Raw genomic sequence first — 18,191 nt, forward strand, 5'->3', positions numbered from 1 at the left:
TGAAAATAAGTTTTTTTTTTTTTTTTTTCTATCATATGAAGTCAACTACCTGAGCCTAGGGGGCTTCCCTGGAGGCTCAGATGGTAAAGAATCCACCTGCAATGCAGGAGACCTGAGTTCGATGCCTGGGTTGGGAAGATCCCCTGGAGAAGGGAATGGCTACCCACTCCAGTATTCTTGTCTGTAAGATTCCATGGACAGAGGAGGCCGGAGGGCTACAGTCCATGGGGTCACAAAGAGTCAGACAAGACTGGGCGACTAACATTTCACAACCTGAGCCCAGACCGGGGAACTGCATCCTTTCTGATAAGAGGGTAGGTGCCAATTCATCTTCCTCTGTTCAACAGCATAATACTCCCATCTCTAGTCTTGTTGCAGAGATCAGACTCAGAATATGAATTTAACACATACATCTCAGTGGATCTCAATGATAAATATATTAGAAAAACGAAACAACAACCCGAAGCAGATTTAAATCCTTAAGCACCTGGTGCTGACTTCGGGGCTTTCACAAACACTGTCTTGCTAATGAGTGCAGCTATTTTTCCAAAGGACTGTCAGCTGTTTGTTTGGAAACCATGGATATTTACCATACTATCTTCCAATTGGAGCGGAGCATTTTAAAAATAATGCTCTCTTTTTGCACCAGTTTTGTTCTTTTGATCTCTCTTCTCACAGCTCTGCGCTATTGTAAAGCTCTACTTAGGGGTGGAAAGAATGAGTGATTGTCTCCGTTTTGAGCCAGTGGGAATGTTGTTCTATTGTCAGCTTCAGCATCCCCACTGAGCAAGGTACGACCTACAATGTCTTCCCGGATTCTCTGCCTTTTCTTCTTTGACTAATGGAAACAAAGCTTTTCCCAAGGATTCCAAATCAAGCCCCCAATCGAAGTCTTAATTGGCAACACAAAGCACAACCCCTGGGTGCTGGACAATTTCCAAAGGGGATTTTGTTCTTCAGTACTAGGCTGAAAAAACCCGAGAAAAGAAAACAAACATATACCCATCCAGACGCTGCAGACGCCCCAGTTCGTTTAATTTAGAACTCTGATTACAGAAAAATTCTAACACGATTGTACATGTATTTTAAATGTCTTGGAGGTTGTTTTACTCCTAACAGTCAGAATGCCCAGCTTGCTTCTGTTTTCAAAACTCTGTCTCCTCAGGAGAGATCTATAGGAACTTTATCACAGAGTAACTGTTAACAGGCCACTGTTTGGGTTTCCAACTTCCAGATGGATGAGAATTCAGATCCACGGAAGCCCATATAAGGCAAAGAAACAAAGTAAGTGAATCACTACGCCTTATGCTGAAAACCAAGAGTTTCAGACAATCTAGAAAACCACGTTAATTCTAGTTGACCGCTAAACAACAGCTTATCAAATGACTATGACTGATCATTTTGTCACAGAAAAAGAAAAGTCTACAGAGGACTAAGAATATTTATAGGAGGAAGCTTATTGTCTAAATGCTGATATACAGGGTTTTCCCAGTGGTCCAGAGGTTAAGACCTCAGCGTCCAGTGCAGCGGTGCAGATCCGGTCCCCGTGCCGGGAACTAAGATCCCACATGTCTCATGGCCAAAATGCCAGAACATAAACAACACAAGCAATGTTGTAACAAGTTCAATAAAGATTTAAAATTGGCTGATATACAAAAAAACTTTCCAAAGTGCTAATGCATACACATATATAAAGCATGCATGCTTAATTGGCTCAGTCGTTGCTCAGCGATCCTTTGGATGGTAGCCCATCAGGCTCCTCTGTCCATGGGATTTCCCAGGTAAGAATACTGGAGCAAGTAGCCATTTCCTTCTCCAGGGGATCTTCCCGATCCAGGAATCGAACCCGAGTCTCCTGTGTCTCCTGCATTGCTGGTGGATTCTTTACCCGCTGAGCCACTGGGGCAGCCCGTATCAAATGTGATGGTTACTAATTATCCTCCCTTCCTTCTTTCCTTGCAAGATAATATTGCTGAGGACGAGCCCTGTCCATGAGCTCCTTCATACCTGGAGGAGCAGAGGACCCAGGGCTCTCTCACAGCACAGGCCTGGGTCCTGACCTGGGGGTTCAGGGCTTGCAGCCCCTTATCAATGGGCAGGTCTGTCTCTCAGAGACACAAGCTGCCGGCATCTCTGCTCAGCCACCCTCACCCCTGCCTGCTGCTCCTGTCAGCACTCTCGGGGCTTCTCAGAACATCACTGTTTCTAACGAGCATCATCTACACAAGGGTACACAAGAGGGATGGTTTCCAAAGAGTAATTACATGGAGCACTTTTTTTTATAAGGAGATGCAAGCGCTGACCTGGAAATCTTTGCAAGAACCAGCCCATCACAGTGAAAGGAGTGTGAGCTCTGGCGCCAGACAGACCTGGGTTTGAGCCCATGTTCTCTCCACTCACTTGATCCCAGACCAGTTACTTCACTTCTCTGAGCCTCAGTTTACCTATTGGTAAAACAGGGATAATAATATGTCCCTTGGAAGGCTGTTTTGAGGATTAGTGATAATGGCATTAAAAGCTTGGTGCTTTGTAGGCTTTTATTATATTATCATCAAAAATGATTTCTGCCATCATCACTGATTTAAAGAGGGGCTGAAACACCACTGTGCCTCTTTGTCTCTGTGGAAAAGTAGACAGTGTATTAAAAAGGAGAGACATCACTTTGCTGACTTTGACCATAGTCAAAGCTATAGCTTTTCTAGTAGTCATGTATGGATGTGAGAGGTGGACCATAAAGAAGGCTGAGCACAAAGAATTGATGCTATCAAACTGTGGTGCTGGAGAAGACTCTTGAGCATCCCTTGGACTGCAAGGGGATAGCACCAGTCAATCCTAAAGGAAATCAACTCTGAATATTCATTGGAAGGACTCATCCTGAAGCTGAAGCTCTAATACTCTGGCCACCTGATGTGAAGAGCCAACTCACTGAAAAACACCCTGATGCTGGGAAAGATTAAGGGCAAGAGGAGAACGGGGTGACAGAGGATGAGATGGTGGGATGGTATTACTGACTCAATGGACATGAGTTTGAGCAAGTTCCGGAAGACAGTGGAAGACAGAGAAGCCTGATGTGCTGCAGTCCATGGGGTTGCAAAGAGTTGGACATGACTGAGTGACTGAACAAAAACAAATCAATTAGATTCTGCAGCAGAGTACTAGTTACTTTGGATCAAACGCAGAGGCTTCTACAAAAACAAAGTGCAAGAATACTTGACATAAGCTCTCAGGAAATGAACTGAAAGCTAGAAATTCTATCTGCATTTCAAATTTTACTTTTATCATGTTTTGCTCTGAAAATATTTTTTATTTTACTTAAACTCCAAATACATAAAGAGATCTCAATTATAAAAGTGAATCTTCAAGAATGAAGACAAAGAATCTCATTTTTCATTAACTATTTGCTACCTTAAAAAGTCAACCTTGAAATTAAACAACCCACTCTTAAACAGCTAATGGGTTAAAGAAGAAATCACAAGAGAATTTAGAAAATATCTGGAAACAAATGAAAACAAACAAAAAAGATTCCAAAACGCGTGGGATGCAGAGAGCAGTACTAACAGAGAAGTTTATAGCTATGAAAACACAGATCTCAAATCAACAAATTAACTTTATTTCTACTTCTCAAGGAAGTAGGAAAAAACAACAATAAATAAAACCAAAAGTTAGCAGAGGGAGAGTAAAAATAAAGATTATAGCAGAGATGAACAAAATAGAGAAAAGAAAAACAATAGAAAAAAAATCAAGAAACCAAGAGTTGATTTTTTTTAAAAGACCAATAAAAGCGCTAACTCCTCCTTTAAACTAGAAAAAAAAGAGAAGACTGCGATAACTAAAACTCGAAACAAAAGAGAATATTACAACTGATGTCACAGACATAAAAAGGATTATGAGACTACTACGAATAAGCAATGCCTTCGAGCCTCCGTGCTGGAGAAGACTCTTGAGAGTCCCTTGGACAGCAAGGAGATCCAACTAGTCAATCCTAAAGGAGATCAACCCTGAATATTCACTGGAAGGACTGATGCTGAAGCTGAGGCTCCAATACTTTGGCCAATACTTTCTGCTGATGTGAAGAGCTGACTCGTTGGAAAAGACCCTGATGCTGGGAAAGACTGAAAGCAGGAGGAGAGGAAGGCGGCAGCAAATGAGACAGGGGGATGGTATCACCAGTGCAACGCATATGAGTGTGAGCAAACTCCAGGAGGCAGTGAAGGACAGGGAATCCTGGTGTGCCGCAGTTCACGGGGTCAACAGAGCAGAACCCGAATGAGCGAGCAAGCAACAACTACTGAACTGAATTTATCAGCACATTCAAAGGATTACACACCATGAGCAAGTGGGTTTTCCACCTGGAATGCAAGGACCGTTCAATATAAGAAAATTAATACAATATACCCCATTAACAGAAGGAGACACATCATCTCAACTGGTGCAGAAAAAGCACTCAACAAAATTGAACACCCTTCATAATAAACACACTTAACCAAATAGGAAGAGAAGAAAACCATCTCAACATAGTAGAGGTCAAAAAGTAAAAATGAAAAGCCCACAATGAGCATCATACTCAATGGTGAAAGACTGAAAGCCTTTCCTCTAACATCAGGAATAAGGTAAGGATACTCCCTCTCGCCACTACTATTGAACGTAGTACTGGGAGTTCAAGCCAGAGCAGTTAGATGTGAAAAAGAAGTAAAAGGCAGCCAAAGTTGGAAAAAAGAAAGTAAAATCATCTCTCTTTGCAGATGACATGATTTTATATGTATAAAACCCTAAAGATTCCACAAAAAACTGTTACGACTGATAAACAATTTCACTAAAGTTACTGAATACAAAAAACAAAACACAAAAATCAGTTCCATTTCTATCCACTAACAATGACCAATCTAAAAAGGAAATTAACAACCCCATTTATGATAGCATTGAAAAGGACAAAGTATTTAGGAATAAACTTAACCAAGAAGTTGAAAGACTTATAGACAGAAAACTATTAAACAATGCTGAAAAAAATCAAAGAAGATACAAAGAAATGGTAAGTCATCCTCTGTGGGATTGGAGGACTTAATATGTTAAAATGTCCATACTACCCAAAATGATTTATAGATTCAATGCAATCCCTATCAAAATACCAATGGCATCGTTCGTAGAAAAAAATTCTAAAATTCATATGAAATCCCAAGGGATCCAAATAGCCAAAATAATCTTGAAAAAGGAGAACAAAACTGGAGGACTCACATTTCCTGATTTTAAAACGTACTACAAAGTAACAGTAATCAAGACAGCGTGGTACTGGAATAAAGATAGATGTTGTCATTGCTTTAGTTGCTAAATCGTGTCAGACTCATCTGTGACCCCAATGGATTGTAGACCGCCAAGCTCCTCAAATGTAAAATGGTGCAATCATTAAGGAAAACATTATGACGTTTCTCAAGAAGTTAAAGATTGAATTATTAAGTTGGTGCAGACATAATTGCAGTCTCAGACTGTGGATTTTACATCATTACAAGTAGGCTCAATCATGTCTTTATTAAACAAAATAGGAACCAGTGCAATCAGTGCATTTTTGCCAATGAGAAATGAGTTCGTTTATTTCTGCCGTGTAAAAATCCATGCTTTGGGGTTTGAGGGACTCTTGGAAAGCGTTTTCTGCCTCCTGCTGGCTGTGGAAGTGTTTTCCCTGCAAAAAGTTGTTGAAATGCTTGAAGAAGTGGTATCAGTTGGCGAGAGGTCAGGTGAATATGGCAGACGAGGCAAAGCTTTGTAGAGCGTTTTGTTCAACTTTTGAAGCACTGGTCGAGTAACGTGCGGTTGGGCGCTGTCGTGGAAAAGAATCGGCCCATTCTTTGGACTGATGCCGGCTGCAGCCACTGCGGTTTTCGGTGTGTCTCATGGATTTGCTGAGCACAGTTCTCAGGTGCAATGCTTTCACCAGGACTCAGAAAGCTGTAGTGGATCAGACGCGCAGCAGACCACCAAACAGTGGCTGTGGCATTTTTTTGGTGCAGGTTTGGTTTTGGGAAGTGTTTGGAGTTTCTTCTCAGTTCAGCCACCGAGCTAGTCATTGCCCGTCGTTGTATAAAGTCCACTTTTCATTGCATGTCACAATCTGAGAAATGGTCTGCTGTTGTGAGAAGAGAAGACAACATTGCAAAATGATTTTTTTGCCTTTTGGAAGCTCACGAGGCACTCACTTATTAAGCTTTTTCACCTTTCCAATTTGCCAAATGACTGGAGAATGGTCGACTTTGAGTTCTTGGGCAACTTCTCATGTAGTTTTAAAAGGATCAGCTTAGATGATCCTCTCAACTGGTTACTGTCAGCTGCTGACGGCCAGTCACTGAGCCCTCATCCTCAAGGCTCTCGTCTCCTCTGCAAAGCTTCCTGAAGCCTCGCTGCGCCGTTCAGTTCCCGGGCCAGATGCAGTGTTGACGCTGTGAGTTGTCTCCACTACTCTGTGACCCATTTTGAACTCGAATAAGAAAACTGCTTGAATTTGCTTTTTGTCTAATATCATTTCACTAGTCTAAAATAAATATAAAATAAACATCAAGTAATAAGTCATTAGCAAAAAACATAAAGCAAGAAATGCTCATTAAAATAATATATAACAACCACATTTATTTAAGAACGTATTCCAATATCAAATGGCCAAGTTCAGCAATGCAAATCTGCAATTACTTTTGTACCAACCTAACACCAAATGATTTAACAATCCACTTTGGGGTATATACCCCCAAAGATTTCGAAGCAGGATCTCAAAGAGATATTTGTACACCTACATTCACTGCAGCATTATTACAATAGGCAAGAGGTGGAAGCAACCCAAATGTCCATCAACATGAATGGATGAAGAAAAGGTGGTACATATATGCACAAAGAATGTTATGCAGCCTTAAAAAAGAAGGAAATCTTGTTACAAGCTACAATGTGAATGAACTTTGAGCATATTATGTCAAGTCAGCCACAAAAGGATGGATACTGTGTGATCCCACTCAGACGGAACATCTGATGTTGTCAAAATCATAGAAACAGAAAGGAAAAGCGTGATCACCAAGGGTTCTGGGGAGGACTTACTGTTTAAGAGGTATAGTTTCAGTTTTGCAACATGAAAAAGTTCTGGAGATCTGCAGTAAAACAACGAGAATATACTTGACACTACTGACCTGTACACTAAAAATAGCTAAGGTGCTAAGTTTCATGTGATGTGTTTTTTGTTGTGGGTTTTTTTTTTCCACAATGAAAAAAAAAAAAGGAGGAAATGGTTACAGATGACAACCTGAAACTTAAAAAAAAGTCAGAATTGTCAGCCTTACAACATCTAGATGAATAAAAGACAGTCTATATCTACTGCTGCTGGTTAGGATCCAGAAGGTCATTTCATGTTGATTATAAATAAATGATTCAAGTAAGTAATAAAAAGGTATGAAATGAGGCCAAGAATTTCATTTTAAAGTTCAAAAAGCCCTGCAAAATCAATTTTCTCAAAATTCACAAACAATAAGTACACAGAGCTCTATCTGACGAAACACCGTGCAACTCTGCTCAACGACGAGTCTCTGCAGAAACACCCTGTATCTAGAAGATACGATGGGGTTGCTGTATCTTCGTTCTGAGTCACAATGCAGCCTCAGACCCACTCTCATCAACCCACGGGGCACCCCAGCGCAGGGCAGGGCACACTGAATCCCCAACACCTATACAGCAGGTAACGTTTTAATGACGCTGCAAGTTCCTAGAAGAAGCTCATGAGGCCGCATTGCAGAATTTCTTTACCACTTTCCGTGCCAGATGACCAACAGGTGTTTTGTTTTTTAGAGCATAAAAATTTGGAAAAGTAGGCTGGCATATAAAATCTACAATTTTAATATGACAATTGTGAAATTGTGAAAAACTTGAGAGCGACCTACGCGCTATCTGACAAACATCAACAGCTGAAACTCCACTGTTAAATGCCATCCAAATTTTACTGACAAAAATTTAAGCTCGGTACAGCAGTCTGAATTTTGCTATATTCCAAACCCTTGAGACCTGAGAACGGCATATTCATTTTTTTGTATAGGTCATACTCCCACTTTTTTTTTTTTTTAATTAAAACTGAAGTTTAAGCAGAAACACAAAATGGTACATTGTGGCTTTAGTGAATGTAAAATCAGAGTCTGTGATTATATCTAAAAAAAAAGGCAGAATAATAAATCAACACGGGTTCTGTTTTGGCAACACACCAAATATTGCGCTTTCACAAGCTTTAACTCAAAGGAGAAATATTCAAGTGTCATACAAAAGACTAATGCTGATTTCAGCATCCGAGTTGCCGCAGCTTTCATCGAAGGCGCCTCTTGCCTACCTCTTGGCTGCGGCAGGCACAGCGGGTTCTCTCCGGGCCCCCGGGGGCGCTGGCAGGGAGCCACTGGGTTTCTTTGGTACCACAGTGCCGTTGTTGACCGTGGTTCTTAAAGGCAAGGTCTGCACCAGTGGTCTTGCTGGAAGACAAGCAGAAAAGGCAATTAGGACCTTTCCCTTTTCAAGGGAACTTTATGGGACTTAAGGTAACGTAGAAAGAGAAAGGACATCCGTTTCAAAATGCTAGCAGAGTCGACAAAGGTAAAGACAACTCTGAAACAACAAACCCAGCCACTCAGAAGGGACCACTCAGGAGGGACCTACGTGTAACCTGTACAACCGCAAAACTTCTAGATGAAAACACAGGAGAAAAATCTGTGTGACTCTGAGTTTGCTGATGAGTTTTCAGATATAACACCAAAAGCACATCCATGAGAGAAGAAAAATTAAAAGCTTAGGCCTCATTAAAATGAAAAAAAAAAAAACAAACCCAAAACTTTAGCTGAATGACATCATTAAGAGAATGAAAAGACAATTCCTAGACCGGGGGAAAATATTTGCAAGTCACATATCTGATGAAGGACATGTATACAGAATAGGAAAAGAACTCTTAAAATTCAACAGAAAGAAAATGAAAAGCCCAATTAAAAAAATGGGCAAAAGATCTGAACAGACACCTCACCAAAGAATATATACAGATGGCAAATAAGCATATGAAAAGATGCTCAATATCTTTTGTCATTAGGGAAATGCAAATGAAGACAATAATGAGATAGGTCTATTCCACCTATCAGGAGGGCCAAAGTCCAGAACACAGACCACGTACCAACTGCTGGCCAGGAGGCAGAGCAACTCTTCTTTGGAGCCGGTGGGAATGCAAAATGGGGCAGCCCACTTTGGAAGACAGTCTGGCAGTTTCTTACCAAACTAAGGCTTATAAACTTTACCACTGTGGTTGTTGCTTAGTTGCTAAGTCGTGTCTGACCCTTTTGCCACCCCATGGGCTGTAGCCCACCTGGCTCCTCTGTCCATGAGACTTCCCAGGCAAGAATACTGGAGTGGGTTTGCCATTTCCTTCTCCAGGGGATCTTTCTGACCCAGGGATCGAACCCTTGTCTCCTGCACTGGCAGGCAGATTCTTTGCCACTGAGCCACCTGGGAAGCCCCAAATTTTACCATAGGATCCAATAATTGTTCTGGACACTAAGTATTTGCCCAACTGATTTGAAAACTTACGCCTACACAAAACCTGCATTTAATATTTGTTGCCGTTCAGTTGATAAGTCGCGTCCAACTCTTTGCGATCCCATGGACTGCAGCATGCCAGGCTTCCCTGTCCTTCACTATCTCCTGGAGTTTGCTCAAACTCATGTCCATCGAGTCGGTGATGCCATAAAGCTGTCAAAACTGGAAGTAACCAAGAGGTCCTTCAGTGGGTGAGGGGTAAACAAACTGCAGTCCATGCAGGCAACACAATAGGATTCAGCGATAACAGGAATGAACCAATCCACGCAACCGTGGATGAATCTTAAATCCAAATTGCTGAGTGAAAGGAGCCAGTCTGAGAGGCTATACACTTTATAAAAAGTTAAACTATAGAGACAGAAAGTGGGTCAGAGGTTGCCAGAGACTGGAGATGGTATGACCAGGTGAAGCACAGAGGTTCTTGGGGGTGGCAAGGCTATTTTGTGTGATATTGTAATGGTGGACATATGACACTACACAGCTGTCAAAACCCACAGATCCATCCTTTTATTATTTTATTAAGAGTGAGCCCTAATATATGCAAATAACGTTCAGTTAGGAGATGGAGGAACCCCATGACGGAATGCAGATTGTGACAAAAGAATCTAACCAACCGCGTTAGAAATACACAATACGAACACATGGAAGGGGGTGGAGAGGAAAGGGGCCAACAGAGGAATTCTGGAAATGAGTAGAGACTGGAAGACTACAAAAGGCATTGCACATAAGTACCGTATTCTAATAATGGCTGGCAAACTTGCTTCCCACGGGGCCGTGGGTTAATAGCTCTGAAACCACAGTGTGTGAGCACGAGAACTGAACAACTGGTGGATGCACCAGCGGATGGTAGGAACCGGCTTCTGGCCACTGGAGAGGAAGATGACAGACCAGCAAGGGGGGAGGACTAGAACAAACCAGGAGGAACGGAGCGGAGGAGGAGGCAGCAGCGTGAACGCACGTCTAGCTTAACAAAGACAGAGACACACAGGTCCGTAATAACAGGTGAGCCTGCACAGACATCTATTTCCTAGCTCTGCCTGCTGAGAGACCCGAGGCCCACGCCTTGGTTTCTGATCCCACTCTACAACAAAAGGAACCAGGGACCCTTGGGGAAAAGCCCGAAACTAGGGCTGGGACAGGGAACATCCAATATGAGCCTGGAGCATCTTATGGCACCAGAAAGTAAGGAAGTGCTCACAAAACTCACACTGATGGGGGGTGGGGCATGGCAAAGGGACACAGGAGCCAATGGGAAGAGCCAAAGCTGGCACACTCTGCGCCACAGGATAAATAACGTAGTACTGGATTATACCCCAAACTATCCAATAAATATCCACAGGTTCACACTGATACAAACACGTGATGGAATAAGCACACAAGGAGGACACGCCCCCAGGCAGGAAAGTTCCAAATAATTTATGTGGATACTTTGTCCTTCGGGTAGTGGAGCATACTCTCTGCCCCGTAAGTGTGGCCTGTGCACGCTGGCTTCCTCCTAAACCACGCAGTGCGGAGGTGTGACAAGGGGGAGAAGCCCGACAAACACACCTCAGCCAGGTAATCGAGGTGAAGGTCAACAGCGGCAAGTCATGCAGACAGGATGCACCCTTGGCAGATGTGATGAGAGCACCACTGTGTCTCTGCGGTCTTTCTCCCTAAACCCGCCCTGAGTCTAATCGGGAAAAAGGCAAACCCAAATTGAAGGACAGTACTCTGCACAACTGTCAAGGTTAAACAAGAACGAGGAAAATCTGAGAAACTGTCAGTCCAGGGGAGCCTAAGAAGCCGCTATGACTAAATATAATCCCAGATGGGATCCCGAGACCAAAACAGGACATAAGGGGTAAACTAAGGAAATCTGGATAAAGTTTGCCCTTGATTGATAATAATGTATCAATACCATTCCATCAGTTGTGACAAACATTCTAATGTAAAATATTAACAATAGGTGAAACTGCGTGCAGGGGGATTCAGAAACTCTGCTCTGTTTGCAACTTTTATGTAAATCTAAAACTATTCTAAAATTAAACGTTTATTTTAAGGTACTAGCAGAATTTATTTTGTTCATCCCCAAGTTAAATCTGCCTCAGAGTAGGCCCTTAAAAATACTATCAATGACAAAACTGCCGAGAGTGCCAACATTTCCATACACGGAACCTTTTCAGTCTGGAAAGCGGAGGGCAGCCCACCTTCTCTTTTTTTTAATTGTGAAAGAGGGTTTAAAGAGCGCAGTCAGACCCCTCCGCCCATAGCAGGACGCCCTTCTCCACCCCTCCAAGCTCTCTCTCTCTCCTCATTCTCTGAGTACCTGCTCCAGCCAGGGGCCCTAGCCCAGTGCTTGGAGTGAATATTCCTCAAGGAAAACACCACAGCTCCAAAACAGAGATGCTAAATCTTCCCTCACACACACAGTCTGCTCCCATGCTGATGTCCACTTTCTGCCAGGACAGAACCTTCTCCAGAAGAAATGCCATCCGTGCCTCATCTCCACCTCCTCTCTCTACTTCACCTACCATTTCAGTCTCCATTTTGTCGGTCTTTTTAAAAAATATACGTACTGCTGTGCTGGTGGTGTCTTCCCTGAGATTCACGTTCACCCAGAACCTCAGAACGTGACCTTATTAGGAATAGGATCTTTGAGGCCCTGCTGCTGCTGCTGCTGCTGCTTAATCTCTCAGTTGCTTCTGATTCTTTTGTGACTCCGTGGACTGAAGCCCGCCAGGCTCCTCTGTCCATGGGATTCTCCAGGCAAGAATACTGGAGTGGGTTGCCATTTCCTATTCCAGGGGATCTTCCCAACCCAGGGATCAAACCCACATCTCCTGCACATCTCCTGCATTGCACATAGATTCTTTACCACCACTAGTACCACCTGGGAAACCCCAATATAATTGGTTAAAGTGAGGTCACACTGGGTTTGGGTGGGCCCTAAATCCAATGACTCATGTCCTTATTAGAAGCCCATGTGTATATACGTACACTCAATGGAATATTACTCAGCCATAAAAAAGAATGAAATCATGCCATTTGCAGCACCAGGGACGGACCTGGAGATGATCATACTAAGTGAAGTAAGTCAGACAGAGAAAGACAAGTGTCATGTGATACCACTTAGATGAGGGATCTAAAACATGAGACAGATGAACTTATCTACAAAGCAGAGACAGGCCTACAGACATTGAGAGCAGACTCGTGGTTGCCAACGGGTGGGGAGGAGGGATGCAATGGGAGCTTGGGGTGAGCAGATGCGAACCATTATGTATAGAATGGATCAGCAACAAGGTCCTACTGCGTAGCACAGGAAACTATACTCGATATCCTGTGACAAACCACAATGAAATATCTATATATATGAAAAAGAAAGTATGTACACAGAACTGGATCACTTTGCCGTACAGCAGAGATTACGACAACACTGTAAATCAGCTATAGCTCAATAAGATCAATTAGGGGGAAAACAAAGAAGCCCATGTGAAGGTGCATAAGGAGGGGCTCACCACGTGAGACGGAGGCAGAGACTGCAGTGACGCACCCTCTAGCTGAGGATGGCCAGCAGCCACAGAAGGCGGGAACCATGCATGGACCAGGCTCCCCCTCGGAGCTTCCAGGAGGAACAACTCTGCCAGCACCCTGAGGTCAGCCCAGCGATACTCACTTCAGACATCTGGTCCCCAGAACTGTCAGGGAATCCATTTCTGTCTGTAGTCATTCGCTGCAGAGGCCCAAGGGGGTGACTACAGCACGCGGATCAGTGCCGGGCGCCTGCCGTTCATTCCACTGTCAGCATCGCTCTGCAGAGGCTCCCTCAGCGCAACCCCTAAAGCCGAGGGCTGGTCTCCCACTGTATTCGGAGGCTCTGTCCCAGCAAATCTCCTTTAAAACCCCTTGTCCTAATCCTAACATCCCTCATGGAGGGTCTCTAACAGCTCCTCCCAGCCCGCTGCACCACGTGACAGGTCATCAGTTCAGTTCAGGTCAGTCGCTCAGTCATGTCCGACTCTTTGCGACCCCATGAATCGAAGCACGCCAGGCCTCCCTGTCCATCACCAACTCCCGGAGTTCACTCAGACTCACGTCCATTGAGTCAGTGATGCCATCCAGCCATCTCATCCTCTGTCATCCCCTTCTCCTCTTGCCCCAAATCCCTCCCAGCATCCGAGTCTTTTCCAATGAGTCAACTCTTTGCATGAGGTGGCCAAAGTACTGGAGTTTCAGCTTTAGCATCATTCCTTCCAAAGAAATCCCAGGGCTAATCTCCTTCAGAATGGACTGGTTGGATCTCCTTGCAGTCCATGGGACTCTCAAGAGTCTTCTCCAACACCACAGTTCAAAAGCATCGATTCTTTGCTGCTCAGCTTTCTTCACAGTCCAATTCTCAGATCCATACATGACTACTGGAAAAACCATAGCCTTGGCTAGATGGACCTTTGTTGGTAAAATAATGTCTCTGCATCAGAATCAACCAAAATGCAAAAGCTGAAACCATTATGGCAGCTCCGAGTGCCAGACATCAGACAGAGTAGTAACAACTTAAAACGCAATATCTCATCCAGTGGGGACAACACGTGTGGTCCGGCTCCACTGCACCACCCAGGCCTGGAGGAGGGAGGAGAGGACACTGTCCCCAGACCCCCAGGCCCATGCGCCTCCAGGCCACTCTCCATCATTTTACTCTTTTATAATTTCAGGGATCAGAGCTCACTCTTCACCAGATTTTTTTCTTTCTTTCTTTTTTAAACTATGAAAGTATGACCATACATTTACAGGAGACTTGGAATACAGAACAAAGTTATATACAGTTTCATTATGAAAGTGAAAGTGAAAGTCGCTCAGTTGTGTCCAACTCTTTGCAACCCATGGACTATACAGTCCATGGAATTCTCCAGGCCAGAAAACTGGGGTGGGTAGCCTTTCCCTTCTCCAGGGGATCTTCTCAACCCAGGAATTGAACCCAGGTCTCCTGTGTTGCAGGCAGATTCTTTACCAGCTGAACCACAAGGGAAGCCCAAGAACACTGGAGTGGGTAGCCCGTCCTTTTTCCAGCAGATCTTCCTGACCCAGGAATCGAACTGGGGTCTCCTGCATTGCAGGCGAGTTCTTTACCAACTGAGCTATTAGGGAAGCCCATAGCTCCGCTACATATTACAATTATTTTTTTAAGTAGATATGTCAAAATTTTTAGCTGGGGTTTCAGTATCAAATTCTCAAAAATTAATGGGATGAATACACAGAAAAGTAGAAGGATATAGTAGACTTGATGTGAAAACTGGACCATAAAGAGGGCTGGGCACTGAAGAACTGATGTCTTCAAGCTGTGGTGTTGGAGAAGACTCTTGAGAGTCCCTTGGACAGCAGGGAGATCAAACCATTCAAGCCTAAAGGAAATCCATCCTGAATATTCATTGGAAGGACTGAAGCTGAAACTCCACTTGATGTGAAGAGCTGACTCACTGGAAAAGACCCTGATGCTGGGAAAGATTGAGGGCAGAAGGAGAAGGGGACAACTGAGGATGAAATGGTTGGATGGTGTCACTGACTCAATGAACATGAGTTTGTGCAAACTCCAGGAGATAGTAAAGGTCAGGGAAGCCTGGCGTGCTGTGGTCCATGGGGTCACAAAGAGTCCGACATGACTGAGCGACTGAACAACCGCAGGAGACCTGAAAATCACCATGAACCAATTCAACATGATTAAGATTTACACAATTTTCACACAACAGTAAAATACAAATTCTATTCAAGTTCCTGCAGACTATAAACTAGGAGACACTAGAACATATCCAGGAACGTAAAACACAGTGCAAAAATCTCTTGGTCTAAAGGTACTGAAATCATACAGTCTGTTCTCTTATCACTGTCCCCACTTGATCTTCTTTTTCCCACCAGGTGCCCAGGCTCGTCACTATCTGGTCCCCTCCCTCTACCCACAACAAGCAAACCCACCTCACTCCCACCACCTAGCTTGTTTCTGTGAAGCAGAATCCCATGGAGTTAAAATGCAGCTTGCTGGGCCCTATTCAAGGTCTGCGGCGGGGCCTGTGACCCTGCATTTCTAACCAGTCTCCAGGCTGGTGCTGCTGCTGCTGCTCTGGGGAATGCACTCTGAGCATCACTGGTCTGTGCCAACCTCCAGCTGGGGAGGGCCTCTCCTCGCCAGCCCGGCCTTCCCTGGAGGCCCTGGCTCTACAGCATACCAGTCTCTGTCATGCAGTTTAGTGCTTGATTACGGGCTGCTGTTTCAAGTGGGCTAGTCTCATTTATACCCGGTTAGAGAGGGTGAGACATTCGTGCTGGGAGGGGGCGCCATTTAGATCCCTCTCCCTGTGCTTGGGAAGTGGGGCTGGACTCCACACCGAGCCCCATCACATGCCCATGGGACCACGGGCTGGCAGGTAACTGGACCCTAATAGCAGAGATGGTGCTGGGGGAGGAGCAGCTACACCCAGGGGGCGGGGCCACAGCCCACCCAGGACCCACCTGGAAGGAGTCAGGGGTACAGCCTCTGACCTCACTCTCCCTCCCTGCAGACCCCACTGGGGATATTGCTGCTCAAACCTCACTGGAGCCGAGGGCGAGAGGCTGAAAGGTATGGTCCATACAGCCCCGCCCCTGGGGGCAGAGAGCTGGCTACAGGACGTGGCAGGGCTGATGGATGATGGCTGGCCCCCTGCTCCTCTCCCGCATCTAAGCCAGGACCTGCCTCCCACACGCTTACATGCCTGCCAAGCCAGGCTGGGTGCCTCCGGGGCCCCCACGGCCCCTGCTTTGTGCCCCCTTCACGCTGTCTAGTCCCGTCCACCCCATCACCGGCAGGCTCCACGAAGGCAGCATCTGCTACGGTGCTGACGCGGAAGGTGTTCCACGTACATCTGTTGATCAGACTGCACTAAACTTCAAGAGCAAAGATCCCGCTTCCAAGAAAAGGACTTGCGTGGCCATTTCAGACTCTTTTTTTGGCTGCGACACAAGGCATGCGGGATCCCTAGTTCCCTGACCAAGGATTGAACATACACCCCCTGCAGTGGAAGTGCAGCATTTCAACCACTAGACTGCCAAGGAAATCCCCTCTGAGTCACTGTTTTTAATTTTTCCTTGAGTCTTAATTTCAAAATTCAGTCCCATAATAATTGAGTACTGTTCTTCTCCCCCAAAAGGAGATGAGATTTTTTAAAGCCCATAAAAAGAACATCAATTGCATGCAGCAGGCCTTCTCAGAGGGCATAATAAACCTCACACATTAAACTATAATAGAGTAGCATCAAAAGCAAACAGAATCGTTAAAGCTGTAATGAGAAATCATAAAAGAAAAATAGCGGCTATGGAGAGGAAAGGGGCTTCCCTGGTGGCTCAGATGGTAAAGAATCTGCCTGCAATGCAGGAGACTGGGTTTGATCTCTGGGTTGGGAAGATCCCCTGGAGAAGGAAATGGCAACCCACTCTGGTATTCTGGCCAGGAGAATTTCATGGACAGAGATCCCTGATGGGTTACAGTCCAAAGGGTCGTAAAGAGTCAGACACGACTAAGCGACCTCCCTGGTGGCTCAGACGGTAAAGCGTCTGTCTAGAATGTGGGAGACCCGGGTTCAATCCCTGGGTTGGAAAGATCCCCTGGAGAAGGAAATGGCAATCCACTCCAGTACTATTGCCTGGAAAATGCCATGGACAGAGGAGCCTGGTAGGCTACAGTCCATGGGGTTGCAAAGAGTCGGACATGACTGAGCGACTTCACTTATCACTTTTGTGTGCAGAGGAGGGGAAAAGAAGGAAGGAGAAGAAATGGTGGGCACTGCTGGAATGAGAAGAGGTCGCAAAGAGTCCCCACTCTGACAAGATCCAGTCACTCACTGCTACACCTCTGTCGATAGTGTGCTCGGCCTGTGTCACCACTGACTTCTTGAATAGCATCACAACTACACCAGTATGTTTGCTAAACACCTATTTTGCACAGAACATCATATGAGATTTCCTTCATGTCTCCGTATCTAAACATGATTAGCCACTCAAGGAAAAAAAATGTTGCTGCCGTAAAGAAAAGTTTTGAAGAAAAGCGTATTTCCCAATGTCCAATCTGAACAGGTACCAGCCTGGATCATGAGAATGGCAGGACACAAGAGCAGCTATAATGAGTCATTTTCAGACAAGTGATCTTGAAAACTGCAGAAGAGAAACAGCACCAGGGAAGGAAGATTCAAACACAATTTCCAGCTCATCAGGTGCTAAGATAAACGGGTCGCTGGCTTCGACATGACACTGAGATATGAGACATTCTTCTGGTTTAGGAAAGCTTTTTAAAAAATATTATTTCCAGGGGGTGCAGTGGTAAAGCATCCACCTGCCAATGCACGAGACGCAAGAGACCTAGGTTTGATCTCTGGGTTGGAAAGATCCCCTGGAGTAGGAAATGACAACGCACTCCAGTATTCTGGCCTGGGAAATCCCATGGACAGAGGAGCCTGGTGGGCTGCAGCCCACGGGACTGCAAGGAGTCGGACGTGACTGAGCACGTACACACACATACATTTAACTGTTTTTAGGGGCAAAACATAGACAAACAGTCCCTGGGCTGCACTCAGATGATGAAATGCTCTAGTCTGGATACCAGGGTGCAA

The 18,191-nt window shown here is 44.8% G+C and overlaps 1 protein-coding gene across 4 annotated transcripts in view; it reads right to left on the reverse strand.

Moving 5' to 3' along the window:
* EML1 (echinoderm microtubule associated protein like 1) overlaps window positions 1-18,191 on the reverse strand; it is a 201,209-nt gene that overhangs the window by 59,570 nt on the left and 123,448 nt on the right. For all 4 annotated transcript variants that reach the window (XM_010851370.1, XM_010851369.1, XM_010851368.1 and 1 more), the window contains exon 3: window positions 8,342-8,477. In XM_010851370.1, coding sequence (XP_010849672.1) covers window positions 8,342-8,477 — 136 coding nt within the window. The remainder of the gene's footprint in view (window positions 1-8,341; window positions 8,478-18,191) is intronic.

Source organism: Bison bison, unplaced genomic scaffold (genome assembly GCF_000754665.1).
Source record: "Bison bison bison isolate TAMUID 2011002044 unplaced genomic scaffold, Bison_UMD1.0 scf7180017864302, whole genome shotgun sequence".
In the NCBI taxonomy this organism is placed as follows: Eukaryota; Metazoa; Chordata; class Mammalia; order Artiodactyla; family Bovidae; genus Bison; species Bison bison.